This window comes from Lutjanus erythropterus, chromosome 11, assembly GCF_056507025.1.
Source record: "Lutjanus erythropterus isolate fLutEry1 chromosome 11, fLutEry1.hap2, whole genome shotgun sequence".
Classification (NCBI taxonomy): domain Eukaryota; kingdom Metazoa; phylum Chordata; class Actinopteri; order Lutjaniformes; family Lutjanidae; genus Lutjanus; species Lutjanus erythropterus.
The window spans coordinates 31,867,696-31,894,969 of record NC_139327.1 but is presented as its reverse complement, the minus strand read 5'-3'; the positions used below and the strand labels follow the sequence as shown (position 1 = coordinate 31,894,969).

Genomic DNA, 27,274 nt, shown 5'->3' with positions numbered 1-27,274 from the left:
ACATTTTGATGTATAACCCTTAATATTACAGTGTGGAAACAGCAGATGTAGTTAACAGAAGAGCTTACGCTGTTTACAGTGCAGCCAAACAAACTCAGATGTGTTTAATATGTAAGTCAGCTATCATCTGACAATTTAGCCTTAGGGGCAATAGCCAGTATTTCAGGGCTTCTGGTGTAGCCAGATAGCAAGATAACATATAATGGATATCCAGGCTAAGACTACTTCTTCCATGTGCCAGTCATTGTTTACAGTCCAATTAGCAACCTCAGACACGGGAATGGAGATAGTGTTGAGAGACAACATCTATGACTGAATTGTTACTGGATATAAATGCAGATAAACATTAACTAGCATAGGTCACTCACTCGAGTACCGATCCCCACCAGACAACAGATGGTGAAGCAACTTCTGCAAAGTCACCACAACTGCCAGATGCAACCAGCTGAGATTTGCAGAGCTGGTCAAATCTGCAGTATACATCTATTGTCACTAGAGTGTTTTTTCATCCCCAAGTTATTAAAATACTTCACATTTTATAGTTAAATTTGTACATATTGTTAATAGTTTACTGTTTGATGTGTTTACAGTTTGGATTTTTGATCATTTTGATTATCACAAAGGTGTTTTTAAATATTGAGCTTAGCCTAGCTGGCTGTTAACATGACAAAAACCACAGCGAAGTTTATGAGGAGGGTGGTCAGCTCCACAGATGCCCTTTTTACACAGAAATCCTAAAGACTTCCCCATAACCCGGCTTTGTGTTTTATACTGACCATGTATTCTGTGTCTGTTTAGTGCACACAGCACTCAGGGTTGCAAAAAGAGTCCGCTTGTCTACCTCCCTCTACCAGCTTAAAACAGCTGACAGATGTGGAATAAGTTCGTAATTTGACAGCAGCAAACGTGAACGCTCGCTTTCACAATACGTTGTACATCAGTCACATTCAATTTGTGCTGCTCTTTCAAGCACGGAGTGTTGAAAAGAGCCAACATTGCAAACGGTTATATCAAAATGATCAGTAGTACTAACAACACACTAATACACAGTATATACAAAGTGTAAACTGTTAACAATACTGAACTGTAAATAGTGAAGTATTTTAATAACTCTGGTGAACCTAGACGTATCCTGGAGATTTGACACTGAAAGCTACTCTCCAGGCGAGATGCAGTTGATCTCAAACAAACCTAATATCTCCAAAACTCATCAACTCACACCAAAACTATCTACATGGATAAATAACCTACAGGTAAGTCTTTAAGGGTGAACTATCCCTTTAAGTGCGTTTCTTAAGTAGACATAAGGTCTTAACTTTTTTTTTTTTTTTGCATTTTTTACTTGAAATATAGAAAATAAGGATAAATACTGAGAATAAAGTAAAACTTTCTGTATAAGTGCCAGGCTTTAAAAAACAAATCAGAGAAGGAACCCAGAAAGTGTTTTTTTTAAATATGTATATCAGATATTTTTCCACTTGTACTTCCTGTGTTTGTGCCGCTGGGAGGGAAAGGTGATACACATGCTGTGTGACACCGGCTTGGCCCGGCGGGGCGCTGCTGGGCGGGGCGGGGTCAGGTGTCGCTTTGTTTACCCCCTTCCTCCTGCACCTCCGCGCCGTGGGTTCAGGTAGTCGGCGTTGTTGGTGAAGTCATGCTGAGCCGTTAAACCCTCAGAGAAGACGGCTTCGTTTCGATGCTCCCACCAGGTGAATTACTGTCGGCGGAACCGTTGCTCGTGGTCACAAGCGGCCCGATGTACCTGCGGGACAAAGTGCTGCTCGGTTTCTAGACTTTCTGGACTTTTTTTTTTTTTTTTTTGTTTTGTTTTGTTGTTTGAGTTTCGGTGCTTTGTTTCTGTGGATTGTTTCCTCAACAAAGCAACAGGATGCGAGATGTTCAGCTTAATAATGAGACGTGCAGGAACGGTAAGAAGGATTTTTAATAAACTTCACAATAATTCACCTACAAGGTGCGAGATTTCAGTGCTCCACAGCTATCTATCGATCTCATATCGATCTTATCATCTTTGTATCGGTCTCTCTATCTCTGTCTTAGACTGTTTGTGAAATGTGTGCAGTGCCGTGGAAAGGAATTGTCCCCTGGGCTCAATAGAGTCTAGGCCTAGAAGTATCAGGACCAAGTGCCGCTTTTAGGAACAAAAAGCATTAAATTAGGTATTTTTTTTTAATGCAGGTCATTACTTAAGTACTTTATTCATCTACTTCACTACATTTCAGCAACAATTCTTTTTTCCACTATATGTTTACCTGACAGCTGTAGGGGACAACGGTGGAAAGTAATTAGTCGAGGCCTGCATTTAATCATTACATTTACATTATACATTTTCATTTAAGTAGAGTACGAAAGAACACTTTTAAAATACTTGTACCACCACTTCTAAGGATCCATAATATGGATTGTTTTCGGTGAAGACAATAACTGATTGGCTGTTTAGCCCACATGTTTCTAATGACCGATACCAATAAGATAATTTCACTCGAAATGCATTGATCCACTTTTTTCAATTGGGATAAGAGTCTCTTCTCTTAATCTGGATATCTTCCAATACCTATACTATACTGATAACAGATCTATTTTCTTATTATTATCATTATTATCAATATTAATAGTAGTAGCAGTAGTCATAATAGTAGTTGTTGCAATATTTGTAATAGTAGTAAGATTACATGAGGCTGAAACGGAACTTGTTCAGTAGTCAAAAGTTACATGTCAGTCGATGTTGATGTCCATCCAGTTTCACCATCTGGAAAGTATGTTTAGTTTGTATAATGTAACACGTGTTACCCTAGCATTATAGGCTAATACAGAACAGGAGTTAAAAGTTCTATTCAACTTATTATTTGCACTGCTCAGCATAGAATTTACAATGTGTGATATCCATGTCTATATCAGGCCCAGATACAGATATTTGAATTGGATCGGTCCCATTCACAATGTTTGTATTTTAAAAACAAATTCATGTAACCTGTAGTTTATGCACACCTGATGGTAAGAAAGGCTATGATGCAGTGAGATAAGATGGATGATTTAATGTGCATATGTATATTTAAGGTATGTATAAATGACATGACAAGGTTACCTGATTTTCATATTACAGAAAAGAGCTATAAGAATTGTAAAAAAAAAAAAAAAAAAAAAAAGGTGATTATCATGAACCAACTAATGTATTATTTATAAACTCAGTCTCTCAAATTTAGAGATTTTATGTACTTCAAAACTCTACAGTTAATGTATAAAATATAAATACATCCAGACTTTATAGTCAATACAAAATCAAAGATTAAAACTCATGAAAAATGACCAGATTTATAACAGTTGAAGGAGTTAATTTTTGGAAAAGAAATTAAAATATGCAATACACTAAATAGATTTAAAAATCAATTAACAAGTTAATGGAGGTAGGAATATTATGATTTTTATTTATTTTTTATTGTATTTTTTTTTACTTTTGGGTGTGTATAAATTACAACTATAGAAATACAGATATATTTTAAAGGTATCGTACATTTACCCAACCCTTCTTGGTACTGGGTTATTTCCGTCGATACCTTAAAGGCATCGAGTACCGATACCCAGCTCTGTTGCCTGCAAACAAGTGTCACATGTTTGCATGTTCAGCTGACCTGCTCTGAACTTGGTGCTACATGATTTAGTTCTTTTTTTCTATTATTTTATATATTTTATAATATTTTGGTAAGCTTTTATGCCTTTAATTAATAGGACAGCTGAAGTTGAAGCTGAAGAAGAGAGTGCTATGCAGCAAAGGGCCACAGGTGGGAATCAAACCCTCAGCTGCTCCAGAGGACTCCACCTCCCTAGTGGGGTGTGTGCGTCACCAGGGCGCCCAGAAGTGATTTAGCTCATTACAGGAAACAGACATATTAGGCAGATTTAGCTTTAAAAAGCATCAGAAATAAAGAAACTTTTTTTTTTTTTGTTCTTATAATTTGCGAGGCTGAGTTGATCTCTTGTATTTCACCTGTATGTTTTAGCTTCTCAAGATATTTAACTTTCCTCAGTCGATATTAGCTAAAGTGTTAACACCTTAATTTGTTATTTTAGTGAAGAGTAATCCAGACTGCTGCTCCGTCAGTGTTACCATAGCCTGTGTATACTGGGGCCTCAGTGTTGACAGGGTAAATATTGGACTGTTCTGTCTCCTCTCCTCATGTTACTCTAATCTGTAGCGGTCAAACCAGTATTACTCAACCCTCCGCCAGCCACATGAACGGGTTCAAAGACAGCAGAAACGCACTCGGCAAACACTCAGGAAACTTTTCCATCAGTGATGTAGTTCCCGCTTAGAATGACTGTTCCGGTTTGTTAAAATCTGATGGGTGGGTTGGGCACATAAAGCCTGATTTTAATTTGGAACTTGTCGATTAATTGGATAATCCGGCTCGATTTCTGACGGTTTTAGTTGTTGTTTGACTTTCAGTTTGAGGTCATTACGTCTGGTTAATCACCTAATCGATCAATGAGCTGACTCGCAGATTATTGGTTGTTTGTATTTCTGTCTGGTCAGAAATTTTTTGTTGTCTGCCTGAGGTTGAAGCAGCATTTCTTGAGTAGACCTAGCTTAATGTTGAGTTTTGGGCCAATGTCATTTCTTTACTGTTAAAATCATACTGGTCAGTTTTGCCTGGGAACACAGGAGAAACATTAATTTGAAATGGTTTCATAGCAAATGTCCTTGTTAAACTTTGACACGGAGTATTCTGTGATAAATAGCACAAAATGTTTCATCTGTGTGTTTGTTATAGTCAAAATAAACCGTACGTTATGTTTTTTTTTTGTCTTTTTTTTGTACTCAATAACACGTTGTATGAGCTCAGAGGGATGTACTAAGAAGTAAGGTTAATGTGTTAGCAAGGTATGTTGAGTTTGAAGTCAGAGTTTTCAGTGTCACGAAGGTGGTTCTCTGTTAACCTGGCCAGATCTCCATGGTAACTGATGCTGAACTCATAACCTGGTCAGGTGCAGGTTATGTTCTGAGTTTTGGCTGTAAGAAGCGCCACTCTTGGGTCAATTCTTTCCCTAACAAAAGTTCTTTATGAGCAACAAAGATCGTTAACTGAGGGAAGACGTTAAAAATGAAAAGTTGCTGAGCCGTACGTTTGTAATATCACCAAATGAAGCTTTGATTTGGCCAAAAACTGAAGCGATCTCCACGTCTCTGTCATCATGGGACAGTGTCAGACTGACAGCATCGTGTTTAAATCTGCTTTATGAAGGTTAACTGTTTAATGTGCAGTCGTCATGTCAGTAAAAACATTAGGCATTAAGGTCTCATTCAGTCGATCGCTTCTTCTCCTGCCTTATTGCAGCAACAATGTTTGTTTGTGCCGTAATTTATGTTTTTTTTTATATTTTCCGTAACTCTTCTTCTAACTCTTTCCTGTTTACTTTTAGCATCTGAGCAAACTGTCCCAGAATATCACAGCTGACTGGCTCTGATGGTCTGATGTGTCTCTGCAGGCTCTGTGGTCAGGCTGTGGTGCAGGTCTCAGTCTGCAGTGTGTGTGTTTGGAGACCAGACGCTGCTCTACACACCCTTGGGCAACAACACTCACCTAACAGGTATACACACACACACACACACCTCTTCCATATCTGTGTTAATGCGTGTGTGTAAACGTCTTTGTTTTTGTGATGTTTTAGGATCTAATCTAAATCTACGTCTCTGTGTTTGTCTGTGTGATATGAAATAAAACGAATAATACTAACAGCCTGAAAACAACTGATTGGATCTTTAAACATAAAGCTGAAACAGTGTCGGCAGACTGAATACTAAGTGGATCCCCGTGTCACGAGAACAAAGGTGCTAACAAAGAGAATTCATGTGTTTTTGTTTTTTGTTGTGGTGGAAAATCGAGCCCTCTTCATACTTCCTCAACAGGCACAATGCAGTCAGAAAGAAGAAGAACAATGACACATTGTTTTCATCAAGTAGACTGAATTTTAAATAAAACAATGAGGTTTAATGAGGTGACTGTGATATTTCATTGTTATTTTGACTGCAGACGCACCCGAGAGACACAAACTGGTTCTAGAGTCAACCAGCGCTCCGCTATTTACAGTATACTGCAGCAGTTTCTACCACAGTTGAACGGTCGTTGTTTATATTATACCTCAGAGTCAGAGCCTGTTGCGTCACAGGTGGCAAGAAATTAGGCTGAAGTGAGGATCCAAATCCAAGCAGACACAGATGAGTTAGTTTTAACACGTCATGCGTATTGTTGGAACATCTCTGTCAGTCTGTAGAAACAGACAAATCGCATCATCTGTCAAAAATTCACTGCTGTCACTAGGGATTCACCGATCGACCGGCCAGAGACTGAAACCACATTGAAATTCACACACATGCTCTGCGCGATGATCGCGTCATGCACGCAGCAACACAGACTGTCACTGGTCACAGCCACACACACTCATTTTCTCATTTAACTCTTCTTTTTGTTTTTCTCACTGCAAAGCTTAACTACAGCAAACTGTTGCACCATGTCAGCCTCTGGTTTGTTTGCATCTGCTTCCTCACGAGATCATACCTCGTGAGATCGTGCTCCCTCTAGTACATAATCTTAATATAATAATATAATAAGGCCTGGCTGTAACCTGGAGGACTTTTGGAGAAAATGTACAAGTTATTTAATAGTCAGTGTCTTATTATGAAATTATGAAACTTACAAGAAAGTTTGCAAAACTGTTTGTGAATGCTGTCAGTTATAGTTCTTAGAAAGACTGAAAATTGGAAATGGCCAAAATCTTTTTTTTTTTTTTTTAATTATGTATTAATGACTTTGTATTGCCAATCTGCTTTAACTTGTGAAGGACTTGTGACTGTTTTTCCACGACAAGCCAAAGTATATGATGTTTATGTGCACTCCTCAGTGCCCTGCCTTTCCACAGCTTCCCTACAGCACCAACAGTGTGCAACTATAACATTAGTCCAACTTCAAGTCCAAAGTCAAAGCAAATATTAAAAAGCATGTGAATGTTGGGATGTTAACTTGCTTGCTAACATTAGCTAACATTTGCCAACTAAACTATCTTTCACGTGTTTTGCGGACGAATTGCTAGCTGGCTAACTTAGTAAAGTATTATATTGAGTGGATTATTTAACTAATTCATCCAGACTCCTGGGGCTGATCTGACTGGTATATTTGCTTACAGACAAGCAGTATAGAGGCATTTCCTGTTTTTATTTTTATTTTTTGGTTGTTTTTTCCGTTTGAAAGCTGGTCACCATCCACTTAAATTGTTTGGGACATTCCGCAACACACTTTTCCTGTGAAACTGCAGCAGCGTTTTGTGGACTAAAAAACTAAACCTGACCTTCAGTCGGAATTTTCATTATGGGGTGAACCTTTTAATAACAAGGATTTAATGAAAGTTACATACAGAAGAGAGGAGAGAATGAACCAGTAGCTGCACCTGAAAACAATGTTGGAAAAGCTACCTAAATTTGGGATTTGCACTTTGTTTTAATGGAAGAATTTAATGCTTCACTTTTTGTAATAGTGAAAGGATTCAAAGATAAGGACTCTCTTCTCCACAGACTGATATTATTTATTGTTTTTATATTATTTCAAGGAAACTTCACACACAGGATGAGTGTGAAAGTGTTTTATATCTCAAAAAAGTTGGAAAATTAGTCTTCATGTTGCTTTTGTGCCAGTTCTGTAGTCTGTACTGTGCTGTGTTCCAGTAAAGAGGAAACGGAGTGACGACAATCCCTTGCGATAACATCAGGAGTGGGTTTCAGGGTTTTATTATGTAAAGAAGAATGCAAATGTGACTCTCAGAGGAACCCTTTATTTATCATATCTGGAGGGCAGATCATGTATGATATTAAGTTCACCAGAGGTTTGTCCTTTTGTCCCGAGGCCATTCGTAGTTTCCCTAAACATTAAAGTCCAGCATGCATGCAGCAACAGCAAGAGCTCTGATCTGAAAATCACTGATCACTGTCTGGTTTTGCTGCTGCAAGCCGCGTTTCAGGCAAGATCAATCAAGTAAGACCGAACTGAGGTTTTGAATGAGCACTTACATAATTTTTAGAGCATCAGTACTTTTCATACTATAGATTAATGGATATTTTACTATTTTAAAAACATTACTTTTCAGAGGTGGGAAGTAACGAAGTACAAATACTTCCTTATTGTATTAAACATTGTCATAAAACAGACAGGAGAGTTAGAGCTGAACGTTGCACAGAAACACCAGATTTGACTCATTTATGACTCCAAGAAGGAATGCGAGTTATGATTCAAAGTGTTATAAACCACATTATTCACCTCTCTGAGCTGTGACTGCTGACCGTGTCTGTAGGGGAGCGGCTAAATCAACAGCCAAACTACAATAACTAAGATCCTCTGAGTCACCAGCATCCCTCTGTTGCTTTGACCCCCACAGTGCCTCATAGTTTCAAACCCTCAGTTATAGACCAAACAATCAGTAACCGATTCATCAAGATCTACTTATTAATCTATAATGAAAATAATCATTAGTTGCGGACCTGACTGGTTGGAGTTTACTAATCAAAATACTATAATCACTCCAGTGTACACTTCAGACTTCATAGCCAGCAATCACATGAGAAATTTCACATGTAAATTAAAGCAAACACAGCGTCTTGTTATCAGGAGATCTCATTCAGTAAATTCTTAGTTTTTTGTTCAGCTCTGATAAAGTTGTTAAACACACAGACTGCAGGTACACACCCTCGTGAACACACACTTAGCTGACTGAATGTTTGTGTCCAGATCTGCAGACAAACAGTACCTACAACGTGTGGCTGGGCTTCGCTCTGGCCCTGCTGTCCGCCTTCCTGATTGGTGGGAGCGTCATTCTGAAGAAGAAAGCTCTGCTCCGATTGGCCAGCACCGGTCACACCAGAGCAGGTAAGGAGAACTCGATGTCTTGATCGCTTTTTCTTTCTTTTTTTTTTTTTGTGTGTGCGCTTTCAACTGGTCTCACTCCTTAAAGACATATTTAGCTGTGGTGTAAAAGTCCCACACTTATTTCACAAATCAAACTCATGAAACATTAGAAAAGGATGATGTGCATTTTGTCATCAATATTTTGTTTGGCAGTGTGTCCTTAATTGCATCAGTGTTTCAACAGCTGTATCCTCTGTACGTATCATTGACAAAAAAGGAAAGTGGCAAAATGTTCATCATTTATCCACAGGAAGGCTCAGGCCTCTGCATGTTGAGTTTCATAAATAAATAAATGAATAAATTGTAATGAATGACAGATGCCTGGAAGTAACTATGGGGTGCCATTTATGTCAATAAATTAATATTAACATTATATTTATATTGATAATATTTAACGTTTTGTAAAATCAAATTGTAAAAAATCAACAGTGGGACTGACAGCTATGTTAAATAGTGAAGTAAGAGCACTTCCACACAATATGAAGAGAATTCAAGGGATTGGGATTAAACAACTGTAGCTTTAAGAAAACCACTTATCAATGAGGCTAAACAGAAAAAAAAGGCTTCAATTTGCTAGGGAGAATAAAACACAATATAACTCAAAAAATGAAATTATCTAAACAAATCTGCTTCATTTCAATTAACTTATGTAACTCTAACTGTAACTTTGCATGGGACAATGTAAACACAGTCCCGTTATGTCTGATTTTAAGGAGCATCTGACCCGATGGCTTTCGTTAAGAGTAACTATAAAGAAATAGCCAGACTTCTCACGGATGGTCTCATTTGCGTATGTAGGTCATATAGAGACATCAGTATTAAACTGAGAATGTTTCAGGAGCAGTTAAACTCTTTGTTGTAGCTTTAAATGTCATCTTATAATAACTGTCTGAAATTGTCACCTCAGTAACATGTGTGCACACATTGTTATGGATGTTAGAGTTCTACAACTGAATGATAAGACTGTGATGTAAATGTCCCGGAGAGAAGAAAAGTTAGAGATAAAACCTGTTTGGACTCATGATTTCAGCCTCTGTGTGTTATGAAACAAGTGGTCAAATAGAGAGTTGCTCAACTTGGACAAACCAGCTTTTACAGTTTGATTTTTTTTTTTTCCACTTGACCGAGAGCAGCTGCCTTACAGGAAATGAAAGCTAAAATCATGGATTACAAACGGCCATGGCGATCTTTGTCTCAAGATCAAACCTTAATTACCTAATCTTTTTAAATATGCTTTTATATTTCTAATATTCATTGTTTAACTTATGATCAGGAATTATCTCTGAACCTGAAGATAAGTTTTACTGTCACTTAATGAAACAATAAAGTAGCGTAATGTGTTAACATGTAAAATATGACTCTGTGTGTGTCTGTGTTTGTAGGTGATGGAGGTCATGGCTACCTGAAGGACTGGTTGTGGTGGGGAGGCTTGTTAACCAGTAAGGATTTTATTTTATTTTGCTGTTTCGTTTGCTTTATTATTCTTTGCTTTGCCAACAGATTCTACATTTATATGCAGATGTCTGTTTATAGATTAAACAGGGTCAATGGATATCACTTTCATCTCAGTTTGTAGGTCCAGAACCTGTTTAGCTAAGCTAAGCACAAAGACTAGAGACTAGAGAAACGGCTACGTCATCCCCATCAAAAGTGGGAAAATGCTTTTTGCAAAACTTTTTGCACGATCCAGAATTCCTTAAATTAGATCATACCTTCTAACTTCTCCAAAGCTGCCTGATTTTCATGTTTTATCTCTGCTTTCAGCTCCAAAAGGCAGCTGGGTTTTGTGAACTGTAGGCTAACAGTTTCACCCTTGCTCCCAGTCTCTGTGCTAAGTTAGGCTGAACATGTACCCGGACTTATGAGGCCTTCTTATCATCTGACTCTGGAGAAAACAAGCATACTGTGTTTTCCAGAAAGTTTGTTTGTGGTGTAACGTCATTACAGATGTTATCAGGGTTGAAATGACTTCATTGCTCAGCAGAGTCACTGCTCTTTGTCTCCGCAGTGGGAGCAGGAGAGGCCTGTAACTTTGCCGCCTACATGTTTGCTCCGGCCACGCTGGTGACTCCGCTGGGCGCTCTGAGTGTCCTCATCAGGTAGGGGTACTCAGTTCAATTCTAGCTTCAGTTTAACTGCACTTTATCAGCGCTAAAGTATTGGAAATTCAAGGTAAATACAAAAACTGTTGCAGATCGCACAGACAGACAGATACTTTATTCTGGAGCCAAAACGAACGAATAATAAGATATTTTAGTTTAGTTTAAAATTGACTGTTTGTGTGTGTGTGTGTGTGTGTGTGTGTGTGTGTGTGTGTGTGTGTGTGTGTGTGTGTGTGTGTGTGTGTGTGTGTGTGTGTGTGTGTGTTTCAGTGCAGTTCTGTCGTCCCACTTGTTGGGGGAGGTGTTGAACATAGTGGGGAAGCTCGGCTGTGTGCTGTGCGTGCTCGGAAGCATCTTGTTGGTGATCCACGCCCCACAGGAACAGGAAGTGACATCACTACAGGACATGACCAACAAATTGCTGGAACCTGGTGAGTATTGTATAAATAAACTGTAGATTCATATTTTTTATTTCACTTAAATTGGATGTTTAGTTTTCTCATGTTTTTATTAATAACTGTGTGTGTGTGCGTGTGTGTGTGTGTGTGTGTGTGTGTGTGTGTGTGTGTGTGTGTATTAGGTTTCCTGGTATACATGTCAATGTTGTTGGTTCTGTGTGTGGTTCTCGTACTGTATGTCTCTCCTCGGTTCGGTCACTCTAACATCCTGGTCTACATCAGCATCTGCTCGCTGCTCGGAGCCTTCACAGTCTCCTCCGTGAAGGGCCTCGCCATCGCCATCAACACTGGTGAGAGACCAAATACATTACTGTGTTTTTACACATAAAAAAACAGAATATCTTTTAATTGTTTAATTGATTAATTAATTAATTAAACAAAAGCCAAGCATTAGTGTGTGTTTCCAGGTGTTGTTGAGTTCTACTGCATGAGTGAAAAAAGTGGCATAAAGCTTTGAGTTTCCAGTTAGAGAGTTTTATAAATGTACTCAAGTGACGTCATTTACACCTGTTGTTAAAATCTGATCGGTACCTGCATACATTATCCAGATTGTTGCACGGATTGTGTTTACACCTGCCTAAGATCATAACAGATGATCCAGATGTGTTAAGGCAGATCTGATCACATTCTGAACTTCGCTCATCTGGATAATTTATCTGGATACAGATCACATTTTAATGCCAGGTGTAAATTGGGCGTAAAAGTTTGAAAACAAACCAGTCTATCGGTGTGGAGTTAGAAAGAAGTGAGCTGAGCAGACCTCTGCAGCTGCGCCTCGAAACTAGCAAACTACACCCCAATCTGCATCGATTTTGATTTTTTTTGTTTTTTAACTGTCCTTTGTTGTCTGGCAGTGTTACAGAAGTGAAACAATAAATCTGTGGAGGACTCTTTTAATACTTATGATCCTCTCTTTCTTCTCTCTATCTAGTGTTTTATGACATTTCAGTGCTTGCTAGTCCTCTCACCTGGATCCTGCTGTTCACTCTCATCGCTTCCATAATAACACAGGTGAGCTGTAAAGTTCTTTACATCCTGGTCTTATGCAAAGAAACCAAACTCGCCAAACTGGTCTTGAAACCTCAGAGGTCTTGGTCTGGGGCAACTCTATCTGCAGCTTGCTGGTTTGATGTTTTTGATAGGCAGGCTCCAGACTGTGAGAACAGGTACAACACACTCCTCTACATTTATTCTCAGTCCTCAGGGCTGCCGCCTCAGTCCCCTATTGTGCAGTCTGTTTGCACATGACTGTGTTGCTAAATATAACAAAAGCATCATAAAATTTGCAGATGTCACCAAAGTTGATTGGACAAATGATGAAAGGGCCTGTAGACGGGAAGTGGAAGATTTAACCAGATGGTGCTGTGTAACAGCCACTCTCTAAATGTCAACAAGGCAAGAGAAATCATCATTAACTTTAGAAAAATCAAAGCAAGTCAGCGGGTCATCCACTGAAGTTTTAGATTTCTTGGTTTACACATCACAGACACCCTCATCTGGTCTCTCAACAACAGCTGCATCCTCAAGAAAACACAGCGGAGACTGTATTTTCCGATGTGCCTCGAGAAGTTTGGAATGAGAACCAAAGCTCTTGTGAATTTTTATCGTAGCACCGTTGAGAGTGTCTTGACAGGCTGCATTACAGTGCCGTTCAGCAGCCTGACTGCTCAGGAGTCACTGGAGGCTGCTTCAAAGGACTGTAAAGACAGCAGCAGCAAAAATCACTGGCACAGAACTACCACAGCTTCACAACATTTACACCACTCTCTGCAAACTGGAATCCCAAAACATCATTAAGGACACCAGCCACCCTGCTCATGTTCTCCATCTAAAAAAAACATCACCGTAGCATCAAATCACACCTCCACAACTTCCAGTCAGTGTGGAGGATGTCTGCGTTGCATAAATGATGATTCGCTCTAACCAATCAGTGGTCTGCACTCCATCGTTTAGCATTGGCTCACCTTACTTGAAACTGGAAGTCGAGTCCAGCCGAGCCGTACCATTCAGTGGAATATGACAGGAAGTTGTTCACTAATCTCACAAAAGTGTTTTTCTTGCTCTCGCAGGTGAACTACCTGAACAAGTCTCTGGACACCTTCACCACCCTGCTGGTCTACCCCATCTACTACGTCTTCTTCACCTCTGTGGTTCTGTCCACCTCCATCATCCTTTTCCAGGAGTGGAGGAGTATGGCGTCTGTGGACATTGTCACAACGCTGGGAGCCTTCCTGGTCATTGTGGTGGGCGTGGCCATGCTCCACCTATTCAGAGAGCTGCAGGTTGGTGGTCCCACCCCTCCACATTAATGTAATTTTGTGGCTTAAATTTAGCTTCACTCAAAGTGATGACAGTAGCAATAGCCAATATTTTGGCACTTACAGTGTAGCCAATGAATATCTGGATAATGGATATTCAGACAGCGAAGTATCGCAGCTGATTAGTTTAATGACATCCTCAACATCACGTATGACTGTATCAGATCAGTTGGTCTCCACACAGGTCTATGCTTTTGCAGAGTATAGTTTATCAAAATTCACATAAAGAAATTGTGACAATCTATATTTGGTGCAGGTTGTAGGGCTACGAAGTAAAACACGTAGATGTGATACGGGACTAAAACCTGGTTTGATGTCTTGCAGGTGACAATGAAGGAGTTGACCAGTCAGCTTTCTCAGCCAGTGGAGAGGGCGGGGCTCGAGGAGCAGATTTCAGCCACTGGACGAACAGAAGGAAGCGGAGGCGACGGAGGAAGGAGGAATAAAAAAGAGGATAAATACGGACTGATGGACAACATGGTGATAGAGAGTCTCCCTCCTATGAGAGAGGACGGACCGAGAGTCTTCATCATCAGCTGAAAGAGACAGAAGAAGAACAGAGACACAGGTTTGTGTTTCCTGTCTGGGCATTGTAGTTCAGACTTGTTCTGACTGATTTTATAAATCTTGTGCACTTTTTAAAGGTCCCGGTCTCTAGTTTGACGGCATTCGACTTCACCACTGAGGTCTACCAGCTTTCACATGAACACATTTACACTTCATCAGTTCATGCATCAAATGATTGGATAATTATGGGATATCAAAAAAGAATGAAAATGACTACAAAATGATTACACAGTGATGCAAAACGACTACCAAGATATGCAAAGCAACTACACAGATTCCAAATAATTACAAAGGGACATAAAATAACTACAAAGAGATGCAAAACAACTGCAAAGAGAAAATAAGTACAGATGCCAAAGGAATACAGAAATAAACAATATGACTACAAAGAGACAACATAACTACAGAGATGCAAAATTAATACAGAGACATTTAAATTGACATTCAAAGGACTACAAAGAGAATAAAAAACTCTTACAGAGAGATACAAAACAACTACAGAGACAAAATAGCTACAAAGAGATGTAAAATGACTACAAACAGAGGCAAAACAGGCAAAACAACTACAACAAGATGCAAAATTACTTCAGTGACATAGGATAACTACAAATAAATGCAAAAGAACTACAAAGAGATGTAAAATAAGTACAAGGATACACAATATGAGTACAAAGAGACAAAAATAACTACAGAGATGTTAAGTCGTTTGGCATAAATAAAGGTGCATTAAATGACGCCTGGTTCCAGATATGAGATATTTGAAATGGCAAGCGTAAACTGTCTGTTGTCATTTTAAAAATATAAGGAGGTGTTCTGCTACATCTTCAGATTTTCCTATCTACTGTTTCTTTTCTCTCTGAGGAGAGATGTGTTCTATAATGCAAAAAAAATGTCTTATAAATGAAAGCATAGATTTCACGGTTCACATTTCACCATCAGTGACCTTAATAACCAGCTTTCTTTATCTAAACGGTACCCTAAATCTTTTATTCAGGATTTAAAGGAGGCTGGAGGTGGTCACGATTTCTTATTGTCAACAAATCTCATGAAAAAAACAAAACTGCACACGGCAGTAAAACGGGTAGAGTTGTTTTCCTGGTCTGTGTTTCTTAAACGCCTCAACACTGCAGCTGATAATCACATCTGATAATGTGTGTAAAGTATTTAGAGTAGCTGCGATTAAGGCATGCCACTTGAAACCCTTTTCTGAATGGGGATCAGTTCTGAATAATTAATGGCCTACAGTATTTTTAGGTCACACACACACAGACAGGGCAGTTGTGTAACTTGAGAGCAGAGTCTTCAGCTCTGTGGTCACGATTTACTCGAGTCAGTGAAGACTTTGTGACAAAAGTGTGACTCTGAACCACCAGATATTCAGGACCGACCGACAGTAACGTAACTTAATCGCTTTAATCAATCAATTCACTGTTGTTTTTGATATTTTCATGAATTTGTTGACTGTAAAAAAAATATAGACTTATACTTGAAAGCAAACATATGTAAGGTAGATCATGATGTGTCATCAGAGATTAGAGATACGTGATAAATTGAAATACTGGCTTCTCCGACGACAGTGCTACAGGATTTATTGTTTATTCACTTTACATGGAGCTAAAATTAATGCCGAATGTTTGTTTATGAGCTGTGAGAAATCATTAAGACAACTGACAGAGTTATAACCAGCTGATCAACTCGCTCTGATATTTTGAAAGTACCACTTTTTGAATGCTAGGGTGTTGTGTATATTTCACATTTAAAGAAAAAAGTTTGGTGGAAAACATTATAAACAAATGCAAGATTTCCGAGATAGCACTTTATTCATTTCTTTGGATTTTTGCCATAGGCCTATCTCTTGACTTTACTTTGAGTTATTAATAATTAATTATATAAATGATCTTATTTCTGCTTATTGTAAAAATGTTAATTATTTCCATAGTAACTGATGGAAGTTCTCTTTCACTCAGTGTTGTATGTCTACCTTGTACATTTCTATATTTTTTATGCAGTGAGTTTTTCTCACATATTTGTTAAAACTTAGACCACTAATGAAATACTTCAGCACCACCTGGGCGAAGAGCGTCAAACTTGAGGCCCTGAAGGCAAACAGATGAGATGAGTTTGATTTATTTGAAAGAAAAATAACATATCAGGAGCTCAACCTTGTTTTTAGAGGAGTCTTTTGTTTGCTGTGTTGTCTTGAAATGAGAGCAGAGTGCCTCTTCTTCTTCTGTTAGTGGACGTTTCTGTCTGAGTCTGATTTTAACGCTCGTGTTTCGATTGTTACCGTTCTCGTCTCAGCTGATGACTGAAGTCTATGACGCGGCCAGACTACGCAAACTGTTTCTGTGATACATACGGGCCATCATTCAGTGTTTAGTATGACTGTCAGCTTTAACTTTGGTTTACCTAAGCAGAAATTTGTGGACTTTTTTTAAGCTGGTGAACGTGATTGGTCACCGAAGTTGAGCCTGGTTCAACCTTTTCACCAGACAACCTTGCACTGCCGACTAGTGAGAGAATTAAAATGGCCGCATAGAGACAGAAAACACCCGCAGAGAGACATGAAACTACTGCAAAGAGACTAAGGTTCATGCCAATCGTCCGGCCAAAGACTGGAAATGGCTGCAAGTTTCTAGCTCTTTGGGCTAATGTTAGCTAGCAGCATGCTACTGTTCATAGACTGTAGTAGTAGTTAAAATTTCACCTCAAGTTGTGGCTGAAGAATAAACGACAACGTTTTCTCATCCAGACTCATTAAGCCGTCTGCTTTAATTTTTTTCTCACTGTAAAGCGTCACTACAGCAAACTGTTGCACCATGTCGGCCTCTGTTTTATTTAGATCTGCTTCCCCATGAGACCATGTGAGATCGTGCTCCCTCTGGTGTAATATTCCACTAAATAAAAGTTACAAAAATGTTTGTGTATTCTGTCAGAGTAGTTCTTGGAAAGAAAAAATAAATCGGAATCGGCAGGTCAGACTGTGGAAACTCGACGCTGGAATCAGCCAAGCAGTCAGTGCATCTCTAAAAGAGACAGACCAGCACCGCAAAGAGATGTAAAACGGTATGTAAACCTCACCTGTACATGATGGTGGGAACACAGTGGTTGACAGCTCGTGCAAAAAGTCAAAGATACCGACACCAGTAGCCTGTAAATCAAAATAAGTAAAAAAAAAAAAGTTTAGTTACAGAAAACTATGGGTGTGGTCACTTAGCATTTAGGATAATAACATCACTTAAAAAATAATTTTATTGCTTCAGTATTTTACATTTTGGTTTTATTTCAAGAGAATTTTGCCTCAACCCTGGATAATTTGTGAAGCTGACAAGTTGTGTATAAACACTGAATGATGCTCAGTAGTGAACAGTGTGTGTGTGTGTGTGTGTGTGTCTGCAGCTGAAGACTCTTCTGTTTATGAAGCTCAGACGAACAAACAAACCAAACTGATTACAAACTCAGTGTTCTGCTGCTACAAACTGCTTGAAGGAACATACCACAGTTTTTTTTTTTTTTTTTTCAGGTTTCAGCTGATTTAACAAACATTACATAGTTTGCATTAGAAAAGTTTCCATTCTTTATGCTAAGCTAAGCTCAGCTAAGTGGCTGCTGGCTGTAGCTTCATATTTAATTGTCAGAACGTCCATAAAATAACTCATGATGTTCATTGATTTGTATTTTTAAATCTCTCTGCTGCAGGTTTCTACTCTCCGATGTCATTTGTTTATTGAAATAGAGCAGCATTTATGTAAAGTGTGTGTGATATGAAGTTAGACCACTCAAACAAAATACAAAAACTGTGGTTTGCTTTTATTTATAGTTGCATGATTCTGATGCCTTAAACCTTTTATTTCCTGTTTGTACATATCTGTTTATATTTTTAACGCATGCAGAACATTTCAATAAAAACCTATGACCAGGTTCTATTTATTGTTGTTTATTCTATTGTTTTGGTCCTCTCCGAGGATAAGTACCTCTTTTAATCAGTTATTATTTTGATGGAAAAATATGTCAAACATAATGACAAATGAGATTACTAGAGTCAAAACTGAGTCTTCAAACTGTTCAACTGTCAATATAAAAGTCAAGCAAGTAAACAGTTATAAAAGTTAAAGCAAGTACTTAAAAGGTAAAGCAACCGAACTTATTCAGCACTTTTAAACAAAAGTTACGAAGTGATTTACAGGAAGAGGAAAATAGAAAGAGACAGAGGGAATAAGAGACATACGACACAGTATATAAAAATAGTTTGTGTTCAAAATCACAAAATATGGAGCGATAAAATCAAGAATCCTGTTCTTCTGGAGCCAAAAGTGACCGTATTTCAGAGGATGGAGCAGGAGAGATATCCTGACTGGATCTGATTGTCAATCACAAGGTGTCCACGCCCTAAAACACACCCTGATTTATGGTCTGTTTTACTCTAAATGGGACCATAAAGTACTAAACGAGTATTGTCCTATGTAGAAAGAGACTTGAAACTAATAATTGAGATAATAAACTCATTAGGAAACTGTTTACTGAGGTCATAAATCTGCCCAAGTGCAGCTTCAGAGAGTTGTTAGCCTGACTGTAGACTCTTGTTTATTTAGCTTTCACATTTTCAGTCAGGCAGGATGATTAAATTTGCGCATAACAAAATCTGAGCCACTACAAATCAATACAGTCAGACGTGATGGAAGAAGTGCTGTTCACAGATGAATAATTACAGCATTAGTTTTGTCATTTTTCTTTATTTACTTTTCCATACGATGATGTTCTCTGCTTGTTGAGCAGTGCTGATCATTACACACTGTTCCGACTCTCCCGCGTCTCCTGTGGGGGAATATTGTCTCACAGAGGAGCGAGGTGTTTCGTCAGAAACCTCAGCGGACTAATTATCCAGCAGCAGAATCATCGGGAGACAGACTGAGTGTCAGACAGAAAACTCAACTGTAGTTTGTGAGACAGAGTCTCTCGATGTTCCTCCTCACTCTCCTCTAACTTTTACTCTGGCGCTGCAGAGGAATTTGGATTGCAAACTACAGAATGACATCCAGCAGCACCGCAGCCTGAGCCAGTCAGTGAACGCCACACCCACAGCTTGTTAACTATAAAAGTACTCACTAAAAACAAATCTGAATCATAATTACTCCACATGTCATAAACAGATTTACAAGTGCCAGACAGAGATTCAGTGAGGACAGAGTCGTGAGCATAAACTACTGTATGTTTTTTTTTTTTTTTTTTTTCCACAAGAGCGACCTTCACTTCCAGTTTAACTCTGCAGGAGTTTGGACAAACTGACAAAGATAAAGAGGTGTTTTGGATCAGCCCTGTCTCTTCAATCTGTGTACAAATAACACAACTTTTGTATGAAAACAAAAATAGTCTAGATTTGTTTTAATGTTTGTACACAAGTTAATGGAGGTTAACGGAGGCTACATAGCTTTATAAAAGCAGCTACCTCTCAGAAAAGACTGTCTGACAGCAAGATAAAAAAAGGAAAATATTCTAAATATAGCATACGCTTAAACTGATGTTGATATTTTTAGATAGGCTTTTTTTTAGTGGTTAAATACATTTTGCTTCCATGCTGTTACTCCTCTCTGATTCTCCAAATAAGGGATGTGTCGACCACCACCTACTATAGGTAATACTCTAACAATCAACAAGTACCTCACTTTAAAAAAATCCTTTACTATACCTTCAGTGTAAATGCACTTTTTGTCAAGCTCAGTAGTGTTTGGTGTGAATCACCAGCTCGGATGAGTATAGAAGAGGATTTGGGCCACATGTGAAAAATGTACACAAATTCTGAGATTAAACTCAAAATGAGTGACATCGGTGCTTTAATCTCCCTGAATAGAAAATCAAATTAAGTTCATTCCAGTTCATGTAGCTATAATATTTATCTGATGTGCTAATATTTATATTTTTTGAGTTTTGAAACTAAGATAATATAAATAATAAAGTAATTGTTTTTCCTTTATCCATTTTGAAAGCAAACTCAGCCGTGCAGCCTGCAACTCTCAACTTTATTTATTTTTTTAACGCTCAAATGTACTACATTGAGATAATGAAGTTAGCTGGCAAAACAAACATTGTGAAGGTGTCACTTTGGGCTCTGGCTCATTGAGACAACATTTCTCACTATTTTTTTTAATCAATAATGAATTGATTAATGGAGCAAATAATCAGCAGATGAATCCAAAATGACAATAATCGTTGGTTACAGTACAATACAAAATGCTTCATGATGAGTTCCACCTCAACCAACCACAGCATGCAAATCTTGCTTTTACATTAATGCACAAGTGAGAATAATTTAATGAGATCATATGTAGAACAGTCGCAGATGACATTGTACTTTCATTTTGGATGCTTTAAGTACATCTTCCTCATTGTACACATTTTTACTGAACTAACATTTCCAGTGCAGGACTTTTACTTATAACAGTGTTATATTTATACATTTTACTGTAGTAAAAAAAATGAAACTGAAACAGCTGAATGGAATTAATCGTTCTATTATTCACACCTGTGCTTTTTCTGCTATAACACGTCAAAATCAATCAGTTTGTTGTGGGTCAAGTTTCTTTTTTTTTTTGTCAGTTCTCCAGACGTCCACTTGGTGTCACTGTGATACAAGACATCAACCACTGACAGGCGAGCGTGACGAGGTGGGCTCCCGCCATTACCTTTAATCACACTGCATGTATAAAATATCAAACACACAGCTTCATTAAAAACCTGTAGATACCTTAAAGCTCGAAACCCTCCACCTGTCTGGTCTGCAAGTCTTTATCTCCTGCTGTGTGGTAATTGGTATTCAGAACTGCAGAAAAGGGAAAATGTGTTTTTACCTGGACTCACCTCATCAGTGGACATGAGCAGTGGGAACAGTGACCTGAATATTCATCAGGCTGTTCATAAGGAATCCCAGCATCCCCAGGAAGGTCTTTGTAGTGGTCAACAGACTGTTTATATGGTTTTGCTCACAGCCAATCATCACGAGTGTTCTTCATTAAGGAGAATCTTCAAAAAAAAAAAAGGTATTGAATGAAGTACGCTATTGGTATCAGTATTACTTTAAGGGTACTGGTATTGGTGCTGGTATCGTAATATTTTAAACAATACTCTGCACTGTTTGTTTGAATGTCAGGATCTTCTTCCTCTGTGCCTCATACTGATGCACAAGGTGCCCTTTAGTGTCTGGAAGAGATGCTTCCAGAGGTTGGAAATAACAAAGCACAAATACTTTGTTATTGTAGTTTGGTAGGTTTTTCAGGCATTTGTACTTCATTACAGTTTTTTTTTTTTCTGACAGATTTTATTCTACATTTCAACACAGATATCTATATGTTCTCCCTACATTTTAAAAACAGACTTTAGAAAAAACTGTAGTTTTAATGCATCTGAGAGGAATTATTGATCATTTTTAATTTGCATCCTTGCATGCTACCTAGCCAACATCAAGACCAATTTCAGCCTAAATGGACACAGAAAAGACGATTCCTTGGTGTATCCTCGGTATATATAACATGGAAGTGATGTAACAAGACAAAAACGAGGTAATAAAAACAGATAAGAGAAAGACGGATGTGAGATTGTTTCAGTTTTTCTCAGTTAAGAAATCCTAACCTGCTTCATACGTCAGCGAACAGGCTAAGCGGCATGTCGCTTGTTTGAAAAACCTCTCACCTCGGTACTATTTTTGTAAAGTTTCACACTCTTGCTTCACCTCCAACCTACATTCTTTGTTCAAAATCGACACTGAAATTCTGTCTGTTTCTATTCTCCTCCAGTCAGCAGTCAACATGGTCGATGAGAGACTAATTTACAACCTCTATTGTATATGATTCACAGTACTTAAAAAAAAAAAAAAAGTTATCCTAAAAAAGACGAGGTTTGAAGGAAACTGTTGGGACTTACAAGTAAGTAAACTGTCTTTTAACTGTATAGAAACAGGCTAAGACTAAGAATTACTCTGTTTATGAATAAACAACTTAGACACGTAACTTATTCATCTGCAGAGAAAACAGAAAACAACAACAGCAGTTGTTAGTAGAATATACTTAAAAGTACCAAAAAGTAAAATGACCCATTGCAGATTAGTATATATATGACTTGATTATAATTATTGATTAACTGAAGCTACAGTAAGTTCTATAAAACTATTTTTTTTGCCATGGTTGCTGAAACTGTCACTATATCCTGACAACAGTACACCAGACAGATATGTGAAAAATCGGGTTCTCCTGGTTCCTCCTAATGACATTTGCAAGAATCCACAACTCCCAAATAAAAACAACCAATCAGAGCCAGCTTCCAAATCAAAACATCATTCCCAGGTCGTCGAATACTGACGTTTGGGTCAGATTAATTGTTGAATCTCATTAAAATGCAACAATCTTATGTCTTGACTCATTTGTACCTTTTACAACACAAACCTCTGCACTGTGTTGAGTCTGAATCTCCACTACAAGTCGTCTCACAAGGTTCTTTTGGTCTTCTAATGAAATTTGTTCATGCTAACAAAAAATATGGAACAGCAGCAGACTTATCATTTAATTTTAAGATGTAATAAGAGCTTCGTTTTGTACATTTCGTGCATTTTTGTCTGAAATGTTCAGTAAAGAGTCCGCTGCAGGTTTCATGATGATCAGTTCCTCCTGTCATCTCTGCAGCTCAATAATTCGAGTTATTCAGCGCACGATGATAATAATAATCACAGCTCTATCTGCTGCTGCTGATAACCACTCTCCGCTGGAACAAGTCACCGTAAACCAAAAGCCATAATTACATTTTGCACGCTTTGATTGGCTTTCCTTAATTCCCTGACAGCCAATCAGCTCGGTTCCTGTGTCTAGGCTGCTCAACTTGCGTCCATGTTTGATGGTCATTTTAAACCCCCCATAATCCTCTCTGAGAGTTTGAACCGGCTGCCTCGCCGACGCCAACACAAAAAGCTGATTTTTTTTCTCTCTCTCCTTCCTGTGGCAGTGCGACAGCTTCACTTTTCTTCTTATCTGACAGTTTTCAACAGATGTTCCTCCGTAATTCCTTCGTAAATCTGCTTCCACGACTCGTCATTATGTTGTGTCATGTGTGATTTTTCTAATCCCTCAGTACAAAGCAGAGCTCCATCACACTGTTGCGTCTGTGTGTGTGCGCTTGTATGTATGTGTGTCTTGTTAAATGTGTGTTAATGTGGTTATGTAAGTGTGTATTATGATGACGACTGATTTCTGGTCCACTGTGTTCCTCCTAGACACACAAGAACATGAAAAAGGAAAAAAAAAGAACATGAATGAAGTACGCTATTGGTAAAGAACAAAAAAAGAGTGTGTTTAAATCCATATGTTTTTCACATGTGAACATCCTCTGGAGAAACCTGGATATGCTCACACTCATGTAAACACCGTATCCTGGTTTCTGACCACCCTTTGTTGCTACAGAAAAGAGAGGTTGAGATGGTGAGAGATCAGGATGCAACTCACACAGGGGATCAGAGACCTGGATGCTGTTATACTGTCTTTGCACCTAAATTTGCATGTTTATGCAAGATTTTTAATCATGACTAAACATGCCAGAAATATGTGATTGAACCTTTTCCCATTGCCTGTAGATGTGTTTGCTTTTTTTCTGATGTGCAGGAGAGTAGAGAGGAAGACACGTCTGTGTTCAGGTCCCAGTACGTTTGTGGCTTCTAACTGAATCTCTGTGGTTTGAAGTTCAGTTTCTCTCCTGCATTGATGTTCATACTTTACGGCAGTGGTTCCCAAATGTTTTCAGGCACCCCCCACCTCACAATTATGATCAGTCATTAACAATAATTGGGGAAGTAGCTGATAAAAAAGGATTCAAAATTTCAATTTTAATGAAATAAAAGTCAGCAGCATAGCAACAGCAAACACTGGTTTGTTTATTCCCCCTACATAATTCATATTCATTCAACTTTGTATAACTCTTTATTTCTCACCTGGTCGTGTGCTCCAGTTTGGGAACCACTGCTTTAAGGTATCTGCCTTATTTTATTGTTTCATGCTCACGTTCATCTTTATAAGAGTCATTTTAAGATGGGGCCGATGAGAACTCAACATTTGATGATTTTGCTGCTTCATAACAAAAGCTTTTAAATAACATAATGGGGGATTTTATTGTGAAGAATTTACTGGAAATTAAACGCTGAGTAGGTAGCTTTTTAAATGACTTTGTCTTGTTGTGTCCTCTTCTTCTGGAAAGGTAAAATCACACCTGACTCTATATTTGGCGCCACCACTGCTTATTTCAATAAACCAACTCCTAATAATTGCTTATAACAATGGCGATGGAAACGAGAGTTAATTTGCATTTTCTTTTGCTGACTTTGTCCAAATTCTGTGAAAATGTGGATGGAAACCCGGCTTACGAGTTACTAAAACTATGGAATCCCAGTGAAAAATCTCAACAACTATCGGATTGATTATCTCCAGACGTGTGTTTCCCTCAGGATGAATTTTAAAGATACTGTAAAGCAGCTATAAATGTGTGTTTTGACTTTGTCACACCACAGAAATCTATCATTAACCATCCAGCCAAATCTGAATGATTAAAAAGTGGCAACCTGAAACATGGACGCTCCATCTAGCGGCTTTATTGGACATGTTCAGACATGTTTGAGGACGGTGACAGGATGGGTTTTTTTTGTTATTGTTGGCACTGACATTGTGAGTATCTTAGCATTTTGACGTTAGCATTTTGTTTAGCTCAAAGAAACTGTACATGACAGTAGGGCAGTATATTAGTATATTAGGCAGAATATTGACTATAACGATAAATGTTCAGGCTGAAACATGTTTAAATAACTCTTATCTTTTATCCTTTTGTCTTTCATTACACCTTTTGTCTCTATCATGTCACACTGTGTCCTCCAGGACCACGGAGCGACAACATCCCTGTGTGTCTTTTACAATTGCACGCCACGGGGAGAATGAAAGGTAGGAGGAGACCGGTTTGGCTCCATTTATAGCTGCATATCCGCCTATTTAAAAGCCACGGGGAGGCAGGGGCTGTTTTGATTTGAGCATAGCCGTTATTTCCCCAGCAGGCAGACTGTGACGGAAGCCCCTAAAAACTGACAGAGATCCTGGATTGAGAGGGTGTAATGTGTCTGTAAGCCTGCTATAAACGCCCCACTACGAGGCAGACAGAGCCACTCGTGGAGGGAGACGGTGGGGGAGGAATGAGGAGTTTCTCCGGGGTGTGCTGTGTTATTTTTAATTGAAAATCCACCTTACATTAATCAGATTCCTTTAGATGTCTCTCCTATAACCCTGGGCTGTTAACTCTGCAGGAGAAGTAGGCCGATGGAGGAAGATGGAGACGAAGAGTGAGGAGATAAAATGATTAAATAGATTTATAGTGTTATCATTGTTATTACGTTTGTTTCTTTTCTGTGTCAATATGTACGAGAGATCAGTGGAACTCAAGATTTGTCTCAGAGATACTCAAGCACAACAGTGTCTCATTAAAGGATAAGAATATTCTAAATAATGTTATTTTAGATTTTCAGTCAATAAATCTCATTAAAAAAGTCAAAAACCAACAACATGCCTGTCTGTCTCTCTGTCTCTGTCTCTCATCTCTAAACCCAATTTTTCCTACTGAAGACATAAAGCTTTATTAACACCAAAATATCCTAAAAAATTACATGGAACACACATTACACTAACAAAGGGAATAATGCATTTGTTGGGGACTATTTTAAACAGTGGACAAGACACATTTGGTTGGCTTGTCAGTGTTTTGGGCCATGTGGGACTGAGTCTGAGATTTGTTGGGATTTTTTTTCAAGAAAAATACTTAATGTCACCAGACTTACATTTTAAAATGCCCAGTTTGAAGTTAGCCACAAGCTAACTTACAGCTATACAATGGGAACAACATGATCTTATTAGATGGCGAATAAATAGCAAGCCACTTTTAAGTATATTACACCTCATGTCTACACATTTTAAGCTTTTCCATTGTGTATTCATACTGTTTAGTCTTGTGCATTTTATGAGTTTTGGATGTGGCATGAACTTAGTTGCTCTTTTCACCGGACTTCCTCCTTTGCTCCCGTCATAATTAGTACCACCAAACAATAAACATAAATATGGGTCCTAATAAGCTGCTTGCACAGATGACATATACTGTTGTTTTTTTTCTGGTGAGGGTTAAGGTTTGGTTAAGTTTAGGCACAAGAAATGGTATGGTCGGTTAGGGAGACATTAAAATAACCTGGTCCAGGTTTGGGAAACAGTGTGGTTAAAAGAAACTTAAGTTTACTGTGGGTGGAAAACAGGAAACAAACCTCCTCCTCCTTCAAAAAACTTTGTGGCTTTATAATAACGTTACATTATTTCCTCCTTTGCTCCAGACGGAGCCATGAAGAGTCACGATCTGTTTCACCACTAGAGGTCTTTGTCACTTGAACGTACACAGACGCCGCTTTGGGGGGACTTTCATAAATAAAGAACAAAAACATCAACTGTTGAAGAGAAGATTGAGTGTTTCAGAAAGAGGGTCAGGAAGGTTCACTTCTGCAGAATATTTCAGGGAGTCTGTCCCTCTTAACAGCTTAGCTGCAGGCCGTCTTTCTGTCTGTTATCAGGGACGACTCTCTGCATTAACATAGGGCCTTAAGACGATGACTGAGTATTTGAGTTTTTAAAATATATTTTGTAATATCAGCGTCAGATGAGCTGAACGTGTCTCTCTCTCCATCATACTGTGACTGACTGAACTCTACAGACGTATTAACTGTATGAACAGAAAAGACATTGTGTCCTAAATATATGCATTTTATTTGTCTTATGTGCACTTATGTGACTGAATGCAGATATAAATCAAGCTTA

At 38.4% G+C, this 27,274-nt stretch overlaps 1 protein-coding gene and 1 long non-coding RNA gene across 2 annotated transcripts; one reads left to right on the top strand and one right to left on the bottom strand.

The window, feature by feature from the left end:
- The first annotated feature begins 1,452 nt into the window (after positions 1–1,452).
- On the top strand, positions 1,453–21,131 carry nipal4 (NIPA like domain containing 4). Its single transcript, XM_084729973.1, has 11 exons — positions 1,453–1,928; positions 5,503–5,604; positions 8,790–8,927; positions 10,349–10,405; positions 10,975–11,065; positions 11,339–11,499; positions 11,649–11,816; positions 12,458–12,537; positions 13,596–13,808; positions 14,169–14,412; positions 21,006–21,131. The coding sequence occupies exons 1-10, from the start codon at positions 1,889–1,891 to the stop codon at positions 14,382–14,384; spliced, it is 1,266 nt and encodes a 421-aa protein (XP_084586099.1). The 5' UTR covers positions 1,453–1,888; the 3' UTR covers positions 14,385–14,412; positions 21,006–21,131.
- LOC146319365 (uncharacterized) lies at positions 16,258–17,003 on the bottom strand. The gene is made up of 2 exons (XR_014771543.1): positions 16,909–17,003; positions 16,258–16,820 (listed from the first exon to the last, which is right to left on the bottom strand). It is a non-coding gene; the product is annotated as an uncharacterized LOC146319365 (long non-coding RNA).
- Positions 21,132–27,274: the final 6,143 nt, after the last annotated feature.

Bases quoted from the DNA above. Each gene is read 5' to 3' on its own strand.
- nipal4 (XM_084729973.1), top strand. From the start codon at position 1,889: ATGCGAGATGTTCAGCTTAATAATGAGACGTGCAGGAACG. The intron at 10,406-10,974 runs GTAAGGATTTTA...TTGTCTCCGCAG, and splicing joins GTGGGGAGGCTTGTTAACCA to TGGGAGCAGGAGAGGCCTGT. The intron at 13,809-14,168 runs GTTGGTGGTCCC...GATGTCTTGCAG, and splicing joins ACCTATTCAGAGAGCTGCAG to GTGACAATGAAGGAGTTGAC.